Source organism: Gigantopelta aegis, chromosome 4, assembly GCF_016097555.1.
Source record: "Gigantopelta aegis isolate Gae_Host chromosome 4, Gae_host_genome, whole genome shotgun sequence".
NCBI classification, from domain to species: domain Eukaryota; kingdom Metazoa; phylum Mollusca; class Gastropoda; order Neomphalida; family Peltospiridae; genus Gigantopelta; species Gigantopelta aegis.
In genome coordinates this window covers 98,936,462-98,947,230 of record NC_054702.1, presented here as the reverse complement: position 1 = coordinate 98,947,230, position 10,769 = coordinate 98,936,462, and the positions used below count along the sequence as shown (strand labels likewise).

The 10,769-nt window shown below is 35.8% G+C and overlaps 2 protein-coding genes across 2 annotated transcripts in view; one reads left to right on the top strand and one right to left on the bottom strand.

Annotated features, from left to right (window-relative positions):
* Positions 1-1,816: 1,816 nt before the first annotated feature.
* On the top strand, positions 1,817-7,605 carry LOC121372405 (atlastin-1-like). Its single transcript, XM_041498710.1, has 5 exons — positions 1,817-1,843; positions 2,817-2,871; positions 5,719-5,790; positions 6,612-7,037; positions 7,446-7,605. Exons 2-5 carry the CDS (start codon positions 2,857-2,859, stop codon positions 7,476-7,478), a joined length of 546 nt encoding a protein of 181 aa, XP_041354644.1. The 5' UTR covers positions 1,817-1,843; positions 2,817-2,856; the 3' UTR covers positions 7,479-7,605.
* A 2,476-nt stretch (positions 7,606-10,081) lies between these two features.
* LOC121370107 (WD repeat and HMG-box DNA-binding protein 1-like) overlaps positions 10,082-10,769 on the bottom strand; it is a 27,873-nt gene continuing 27,185 nt past the window's right edge. Inside the window, exon 17 of the mRNA XM_041495210.1 lies at positions 10,082-10,282. Within this exon, the coding sequence (XP_041351144.1) occupies positions 10,082-10,282 (201 nt within the window). The remainder of the gene's footprint in view (positions 10,283-10,769) is intronic.

The following is a 10,769-nucleotide window of genomic DNA, read 5'->3' as shown; positions in this document are numbered from 1 at the left end:
TTTTTATCAGATAAATGTTTTATTACAAAATGTTTACATTATCAACAATGAAATCTAATTTTGTGAATTTGACCGTTGACTATTTGCGTTTCGCCTACAGTGTATTACTAAGAATAAATGAATTTTTGTGCATTTTTGTAAAACCTACGAAAATGCGCATTCTGCTAGGAATCATTACACGTTGATTGTAAATATATTTGTCATTTTATTCTCTCTAAATTGCTGTTTAAATCATTAAGTTAAAGAACATTTGTTTTAGAACATGTCAAAACGTAGACACTTTAGAACGAGTGAAAACTTTTAAGGAAAAATGCCGAATATAGTTACTGACTCTGTATTCATTTTGTTTTGTTAAATTACTGTGTATTAAAAATCATTAAATGTATTAACTTATTTTAACGGTTGATTATTAATTCAGTCAGTAGCTCAACACTACAGATGGAGCAGTTTACTTTGATAGCTTACATTTCGTATTTAATTAGTGGAATAATATATCTGTTATAACTGGTATGATAGCTTACATTTCATGTAATAATTAGTATAACAAATGTATCAGTTATAACTGGTTTTAAGGCTTTGCTTTGTTTGACAAATTGTTTTTCTAAAGTTGTTAAGAGCTTCTAGCAACCTGCTATAATACCAGGGAGCCAAATTCACCATCTCAGTGTAGGATAAGGTTACTGTGCACACAGCTGGAAACACCCATGACCATTTCCAGTGTCTGCCATCCAAAGATAATTTGTTATTGTTTACAATTACTTCCTGCCGCAAGTACATTTTCAAAGTATTAACACAGACCCAATTAGGTGTCTCAGAGCTGCTGCGAAATTAAACGTTTACTGTATGCCAGGTGTACTCACTGCAAGATAACATTATTCTTGACTTAGATTTCACACAATTTGTCACATATGCTGGACTGTAAGAAAAACTGTTTATAAAATAGCTTGCTCTGGCATGCTGGTTGGAGCTGTTTGTGTTTAAGTTCCAGGAGCCAGAATCAATTAAATAGTTATTAATCAAATTACATCATGATTTATTATTATTAGCAGACAAAACTTTTTAAAGTTTATACTAAAACAAATAACTGCTAGCATCTAAAAGCAAAATATTTAGCAAAAATTAAGTTTCCGATTTTTAAGTGCCTTCTAAAGTTTTCAGTGCAGTTTTCTCAGATTGAAGTGGAAAGAAGATAAGTGGTTCTGGCACTAACCCCTCAACATACAGGCTATACACAAATGACCGTATATTATTTACTAATTATGGGAAACGTTTTGGTCAATTCTCTGATTGGGTTTTTCACATCCCAACCAGTGTACCACAATTGGTATAGCAAAGAACGTGGTATGTGCTGTCCTGTGTGTGGGGAAAATGCATATAAAAGAATCCTTGCTACTAAGATTATGAGTCCGAAATTACCCAATGTTTGACACCCAGTAGCCGAAGATTGGATTTATAATCGTATCCCATGATCGGATCTGTATCCGTGTATATGTGAACATAGCTTAACATGGAAGTAGGCCTACATCACAGTGTCCTTTAATCATATAATTTTTGATAACATTTTACTTAAGTGCAGTTAATTCCTATTCAAACTGCATGCTACTTGTAGTCCAATAGCATAATACACAAACAACCAAGAAAACAAAATGAAATAGTCGTTTTATTTGTTTACGACATAAAATTATAACAAAATAATACATGTCATCAGCATTGGTATGCATAAAAATTGTACATAACGTATTAATAAAGAAAACTATTGTAGGTGGGGGGGAAATCCGCCCCACCTGTACATAATCTAAAATGGTGTATCCTTGGTGACGTCACGCCATTGTCGCTCTGCCAGGTAACAATTCTACCGCTCCTCGATATAGTGGCGTTGCATACGTCATCAAATGGTGCATTTTTTTCTCTTTCATTTAGTAGTAAATTATTGGCAGTTTGGAGATCAGAATCTAATATTCACATTAAATTAACCTAAAACATTCATTAAGAAATTATGAAGATTTTCGCTTAAATGCCAGAAAAACGTCAGTAACCAGTTTTCGTCACCTAGGCCTACCTTCTCGAGGGTACAAACAACGCCGGGGATTCTATGGTTATATTAAATAATAAAAAGTACTCTTTATTATGTAATATTACTATAGCACGTCTCGCGTTGTTGTTTTGAGGGTATTGGTGGTTCTAGGCTTAGTCCCAAGAATGCATTATATATGTATAATAGTTTGTGCTATTTTACTATGCCACTTTTTATAAGACTTTGCATGTCTCAAATAGTTAATATAAGACTTAATCTGTCGAATGAAAATTGGATGTAAACAAACATCTGCTAACGAGACGACTAACTTTTATTAGCCTATATGGATGTCCATTTTGGCTATTTCTAATATAGGCCCACTACCAAATTTGCATTTGAAGCATTTGTACGCTATTACTTTAAAATTAAAACTAGGAAGCTCATTTAAATTACTTATATATCAGATTATCATAGATAAATGAAATATTATTAATACCGATATCGGATCCACTTGACTCGTAGAAATTGTGATAAAATGGAGGACGATGAATTAACATGTGCGTGTCACATGGTCTCACAAATGCCATATCAACAAGGCCAAATCATTTAGATTAAACAAAACAACAATCAGATGTATGTTTGATTGAAAGATGTATGACGCATCTTTCTGCTACTGCAGTGAAAGGTAGACATCATCCATTCAGAACAGTTGTAAATTATATAAGAGTGTTTTCTTTGAATTAAGAAAATGTTTATTAGAAAATGTATATTTGATAAACTATTTACTGATTAATTTGAACAGGCCTCTCTCTATCGACATCAAGTGTTGTCACCCAGTGAACATGGAAAACACAGAGGTAGGTTCAGATTTTCTTCTTTAAAACTATGAATCAAAGTCTGTTGAAAATATTTCAGAAACATAGGCCAAGTTATATTTACATAATGACTCCCCCCCCCAAAAAAAAGAAAAAAAAGAAAGAAAGAAAGAAAAAAAAAAACCCCGCAGATTCGCGCATGTGCGATAAGAATTGGTGTAGGTTTGGGTGTTGTTGGGTTTGTTTGGGGGGGGGGGGGGGGGGGGGGGGGGGGGGGGGGGTTGGGGTTGTTTGGTTTTTTTGCTTTTTTTTGGGGGGGGGGGTTCGGAGGGGGGGTTGTTTTGTTTTACCAATGCGTTATAAGATATTATTAATACTGTTTAATATTAATCCTAACGTAATTTGGAACATCGATGATATACTGTAGGCCTATTCTAAAAAAAAAAAAAACCCACACACACAAAAGAAGGTTAACCTTATGTCTTACACACCCGTTGATGAGAACACCATTTATTATTTGTGATAACACATACTAACACATCCATCCAATGAAGAAAAAAACACAAAAAACTTGAAACTGATTTGGCTGTAAATAACTTTTAGTTGAAAAAGACGTTTAAATTTGTTTAAAACCTGGTTTTGCTCGTTAGAAACGTTTTAAAACAACTCGTTGAAAGATAAATGGTATCCAACGGACACTCATGTAATATTCTCTATTTTGATTCATATCAGTGTTACGTAAAGTGGGAGTTACATCGCGACGTTATACGGTTGGCGCACTCACTCAAGCGATAAAAAAAAAAAGAGTTAGTTTGTTTTGTTTATCGACACCTCTAGAGCACATTGATTTATTGAGCACCGGCTATTGGTATTTTTTGACATGTAGTCTTATAAAAAAAACCGCTACCTTTTTTCATTTTAGCAAGAAACTTTTATATGCACTTTCCCAGACAGAACAGCACATACAACAGCCTTCATTATATAGCTAGTCGTACGTCACTGGTTGAGACTTGGAAAAAACCCAATCCGCCCCCCCCCCCCCCTATAAAACTCCATAGGAATAAAATGGAATTATATCTCGAAGGAGTTCGCATTTCGCCTCTGTCAAAGGTCAAGGTCACTGTTAGTTACTAAAATAGAAATGACGTCACCGCTCTACCAACCTCATTTTTCAAACAATTTTCATGAAATTTCACATATATGAATAGGATCATATCTTGAATGAGTTCGCTTTTCACCTCTACCTCATAGGTCAAGGTCATTGTTACTAAACATAGAAATTACGTCTACCATCTTTATTTTTTATCCGACTTTCATAAAACTTCGCATATAAGAATAGGATTATATTTTGAACAAGTTCGCGTTTCGCCTTTCCATCAAAGGTCAAGGGCACTGTCACTACAACTACTTCATTTCTCATCTAATTTTCATGAAATTTCAAATATATAAATAGTATCATGTCTTGAACGAGTTCGCGTTTGATGGTTTCGCCTCTGCTTGAAAGGCCTAAGGTCACTGTCATGATTTTCATATTTATCATTCTGGATGAATGTCATATGTAGGCTAAATAATGCAGACGTATTATCATCAAACCGCGAGAGTATCTGCTGCGTTTCCGATGCCTTGTTGGTAGATAATGGTTTATTTTCCTGTTTCATTATAACTCGTTGAAAACTGGTTACACGACGATACCAGTTTCATGCCATATACTATTTAATCATAATATGTTGGGAGTAGTTGTTGGTTTTTGGGAAGATTGTGGGGGGTGGGGGTGGGGGGGGGGGGGGGTTGTTGTTAGGTGTTTTTTTGAAAGCCTCAAGTAATGAGCCGAAAACGCGCCGGAATCACTCCAAAGTGGTCAATCTTTGAACATTTATGAGAAAATCCTCTAGACCCCATCCATACATGGCTTCACACCTGCGGTTTTTGTCAGACACAGTGTCTACCGCCTCATCACTTTCAAGATCAGTTCCACGGGCCAGCTGAAAATGACCCACGGTGGTTAATTGGCGGGGACCATGGACAATTGTATAACACTACATAATTTTGGCAATTTTAATATCCAGCTGTCATGAGCATCACTTGCCCTGTGAAAATGCAATAAAGATTCTCATATGACTCGTTATCAAAGAGATTCATGTCCTCTTATTCAGGCTAACAACATTCAAGATCAGTGTTGCCTCTTGTGATGTGTGTCCCTTGTCTCTTTATGTCACTCCTTGTTACCTACCTGGAATAGGTGGTCTATCAGTAGACTATAGAGAGAGTATTTCAAGTTTGGGTGAAGAGGTCTACATCATTAGTCCTGTTTGCTCTGCAAGTCAAGTAAATCATCCAAAACTGAGCTGTGCTCCATGGGTACCCGATCTTGACTTCTTGCAGTAATCATCATACACTTTGAAAAACTGCTGATGGTTACCTTGATCACTAGTCTTTAAAACACTCTGTGCATGATTTTCATATAACAGTTATTCTGGCACATATTTTAATCAGTATAAACGCATCCTCCCATTACTAGCACTTTCACTGTACTTATTACATATATCAGTGGCAAGGTTCAGTCCTGGATATTCTGTTAATTCCAATAAGTCAGTTAATGTAACTTACATGAAATCCTATGCCATGTGTTCTAGAGTCTATTGAGCACAGGTGACCATGAAGAATTTTTCAGTGTATCATGATTACTGCAAGAGTCATGATCGGGTACCCATGGGAGAACAGCAGTTTTGGAAGGTGTACCTGCTTTCTTAACGCCATCCCAGAAAGTGGAGGGGAGCGAGAGTGATCAGTCGTCTTTCCTGGCGTAGACTGCATAGAAAAAGCTGGGGTCCTGATAGCATTTCTGCTGTAGTGAAACCAATATAATATTGCCGAATTGTTCGATTTTAGGCAAACGCTGACGCTACTAACTTGGAATCGGCATCAGTCTCAAGAAGTCAATATATCAGAGATATGGGAGAGGTGAGAATGTTTTTGGGTTTTTTTACACGGTGTTGACAAGTGTCTGTTCCATTAGAGTAGCTATTTCAAACATTATTATGGTAAACAGATTGTGTTCCGAGAGCATTTCTTACTATTTAATTTGTGGGTTTTTTATATGGTGCGTAAATGGATTATATAATGGTAGGGCTGACCAATATTTACGATTTGCTTGTTTGGGTTTGTTTTTTTTAAAGAAAATGATGTATCTCACATTTGTCAAAAATAGTGATATTTGTACTAATTGGTTATTTGATAAAAACATGCAGAAACTTTCAGATTTATTTTATTTTAAATGGCAATTTGAATTGAAATATTCAGAGAAATGTTTTCTTTAACCATTAACAGGATGAGTAAAAATACACTAAATATACAAAGACTGATATTCTGCACAAGAAATTCTACAGTATATTAATAGTAGCTTAGTACTACGTAGGCCTATTAGTTGTCAAATAAGCCAGCAAAATAAGGACTATGACTGGTCCCCCTCCCCACACCTATCCCGTCTCAAACCAGTGCGTCACGACTAGTATATGCTGTCATGTCTGTGAGAAATATTGATTTATTCCTGGCTGCTGATGGAAAAAATGTCATAGGGTCGGAAGATGCCGGTAAATGGGGGGGGGGGGGGGGCGGGGGAGATCTGGAGGGGCCAGTCATCAAGACTCTTAATGAAAACGTCTTATACCACATCCACAGAATTAAGATGTTTGACATCCAGTAGCCAATGATTAATTGATCAATGTGCACTAGCGGTTTTGTTAAACAAAACACTTTTAACTTTAACCATCTTTTTTGTTAAGGTTATTGGTGGAGACAGGCCGTATGTGCATCCCAACTGGTTGGAGGAACAACACCAGCGATGCTTACAACAAGCAGAACAGCTTTTTAATCAAACCAAGACGGCGACTGATCCAGAGATCAGAAAGAAAGATTTAAGCGAGCTGCGGGAAGGACTTGAGGATGCATACGAAAATTTTAAACAGCAGAATGAGATAAAAACCCATGCGACAAGAACCCCTGCAGCTTTGTTATCTGTACTGGTGGTCGCATACCTGTTGGCCAAAGTTTTAGATGTGATTGGATTCACGACAGTGGCCTTCTTGCTGAATGTAGTAACGTTCTTCTTCTTGGTACTCGCGCTTACTTGGTTGTTGGTTCCATACACTGAAGGACACAGAAACATATCCAACTCCATCAATGAGCTGGCTGATTTTATATGGGATTATGTAGGTTTTTCGTTCTTCAGTTTTTGTATATTGGTTACGTTTTTTGCAGATTTTGTTTAGTGGTTTCAGTACTTTCTCAGAAGATTACTGAAGTCAGTAATTTATTCATAATGTTGTTATTAAATACATTTTCATAGAGAAACATGGAAAATGTTATAAAATGTTTTCCTAAGTTTTTGGACTTTTTAAAATTATTGAATGTACATTCAAACAGATCTGTATTAAATGTAGTCAGATTAACAAAATAGTTATCAAATATAGTAGGATAAACTAATCAAAAGATACGGATGTGAAATTGGAAAATGATTAATGATATAGACCATTTCAAAGAAGAATTGTCCGTTGTCTTTTTGTTTGTAAGATTATGAACACAATTAATCATATGCAATGAAAATTCTTTCTTTTCAGATGCTGTGTGTCGTCTATACAAGGGCTGCCTAACATGTACCGAAGCATTTACAGATGATAATAAACAATACCTGGAAATTGTTAAAAAGCATCAACACTGTTTGCAGTATTATTATATTGTGTTTTGTACATTTACTGTAAATAAAAATCTATTTATTCATTTACAGGTATTGTGACAAAATATGCTTCTTAATTAACTTCTTAAATATGCTTTTTAATTAGTTTTTTTTATGCCTATCCAATCAACGTTCAAGCCAGTACCAGGATTCAAATTGGAAATAGACCAGTAAACACTAGCAGATGACATGTTGGGAGGTTGCCAAATTGTAGTGTCTGTAATCACTAAATCACCCATTGCTATGAATGTAACACTACTATTCTCAAATGCCTACCGTAACTAGTTTATACTCCATGTCACAGCTGTGAGATACTGGTCAGTTTTTGTGCAGAGTGGTCATGTATGAAGCAGACAATTTTGTTCAGTATTGCACTGCAATTCACTATACAAGTTTCAGAGATTGTTACACAATTTTAAAACATCAAACAGTAGTTGCTAATAAATTTTTAATGGACTAGAAATGTTGCTAATCAAAATTTTGAAAACAAAATGTTCCCTGTGAAGTAATAGTTCACACCTTATAATTTATTTACAGGGTTTTGTGGAATATTTAAAAAATAATAATAAAGTATGAAAGTAATAGCTGCAAAGGTTTTCAACACAAAAACGCCTAACATCAAACATCTCCAAAACTCCCGGTAGATCGCATGCACCTATCAAAACAATTTGTCAATAAAATTTACTGTACCATTGAAAAAAAACCCACTTAAATAGTATTCATCTAGTTTTAACATGTTGCAAGTTACTGCCAATCAGTTAAATTACTTTTCATTGTAGAATATCTGAAATCATGCATATGCTTACCAGTAAATGTTTGCCATGTAAATATCCTCAGTTTTCTCTATTTGACGCCATCTTAACTTGTCTGTAAAACTGGAATCTTTTCGCCATCAAATTCTCTACTCTTTAATACAGCTTCTGATGTGATTAAAACATAGTCCACCCCGACTAACAAAGGAAATGTTTTATTTAACAACGCACTCAACACATTGTATTTATGGTTATATGGCATTGGACATATGGTTAAGGACCACACAGATATTGAGAGAGGAAACCCGCTGTCGCCACTTTATGGGCTACTCTTTTCGATTAGCAGTAAGGGATCTTTCATATGCACCATCCCAGACAGGATATATTATAAGTCATAACACATACCACAGCCTTTGATATACCATTCATGGTGCACTGGCTGGAGCGAGAAATAGCACAATGGGCCCACCGACGGCGATCGATCCCACATCAAGCAAACGCTTTACCACTGGGCTACATCCCACCCCCGACTAATGAATTCATGATTCTGATAAATAGGAGTCACTTGGAATGCAGCATAAATAAAACAATTCTGCTTGAGGTAGAATGTATTTCATCGACGACTCAAATAAGTCTACATTGTGTGATCTTATAATACATTTTAATAAAATTCAAAACAAATGAAGATTTTATACATGCTTTTTAATAAAAGGTCAATGGAATACATGGTACATTCAATAAATATTACATAAAATTAGTAGATAATATAGGTATTTCATTTTTGATAAATTAATAAGGATGGAAAACATGGGTTAATTTCACACACGTGCAGGCACTGCTGTAAATGCCAATTGATTCTATCTCCCTACGAAAAAACAAAACACACCATTTTGCAGGGTTACAGGTTTGCTATGAGCTTTCATCAAAGATCAAAACAGGAACAGTTTGAGGTAATGCAGAGCACACACCTGACAAAGCACTATCACCTACTCAAGTGTGAGTAATCAGTTGTGCACTTTCAAAAACGCCACAGTTGTGTCTAATCTGTTTGGTCTCAATTAAAATTTGCTGTATTCTGTATCAGTTGGTGTTTGTTGGTACACATTTTTAGACTTGGAATTTCAGAAGAACCCAAATGATGTTCATCTCTTGACTGATGAAAGCACTGTTTATGTGGATCCATTCGGTTACTTCCCAGTTTTGTGGTGGGGGTTTTTGTGGTTGTTTATTGGTAGGAATAGCCTATATCATGGTACAATTATGATGCTAAGGCACTTGTCATTTAAAACTATTCCCTATAACTGCCAGTATTATGCCAATTTTTGTTTTCACCAAGTACAACCGTTAACCAAATTTGTAGATATTTGAATACACAGTAGTTAATTTGTGTAGAAATACAAATCAGGATATCTCTGCTAAATGACAAGATGATGTCTGAAAAATCAACAAACAGTCTGTGCTTACTCAGGCGTGAAAAGGGGGGGTTTCAGAGTCCCTCCCATTTAAAGTGAATTTTCTTTTTTTCAAAATACATTTTCCAGGTAAGCATGACCCCAAACTAGAAAAATCTTCCGTAATAGTCTGGACCACCCTGCATAATTTCCTGCACAAATGCCTGTTACTTCTAGCCATGTGAAATGTTCTTTTACCTGTACACTTCCAGTACCCAATACCTCCAGTTTTAATGCTAGCACTATCTCTTGCCATCTACAATTCATTGTATTTATTCATTCTCCCAGTCAGATTCTCATTAACATAGGACTAGTATTCAACCGTCTTTAGCAAAAGCAAAGTTTTTAAGTCTGTCGTTGGTGGACTGGGAAAGTGGCTTCTTTGCATCAGCAGTCTCATCAAGCTCACACTTTTTGTTTTTAGCACAATTCATGTCTGTAGTTTCTGATTCATCCCGTTTTCTTTTCTTATCCTGGTTTTCAGCATTCTTTTTAGACTTGGCTTTTTGTATCCATACCTGAAACAACAAAAATAGTCATCATTTGTTATAAAACTGAATTTTGTTTGGGAATATTTGCCAATGATGTCAAATGTTTTTGAATTAAATATTTGATATATGCACATGCCGCCACCACCACATACTCCCCAGATTTGGACCCAAAATTTATTTAGATGTGTCCATGTTAACTAAATTCAGCCAGTAACTGGAAAGGTCAGTTTCATCATTGTATGTATAGTGAAACTTCTCAAAACCAGTCCCTCTGTAAACCAGAATTCCATAAAAAAACGAGGGTGTCCAGTTTCACTGTACAATGCTTGAATATACAGCCTGACAATACTTTATTATGTGCCGACATATCTTTCCCCTCCGTGGAAATATTTGTGTGGGCACCCCTGGATATACGTTCAAGATGTATGTTCTAACCTGTCTTTCTTCCTTCGATAGAGATTTAAATCGTTCAGCAGCCAGACGGTTGAAGTCTTCCTCCGATACTTCTGGATGC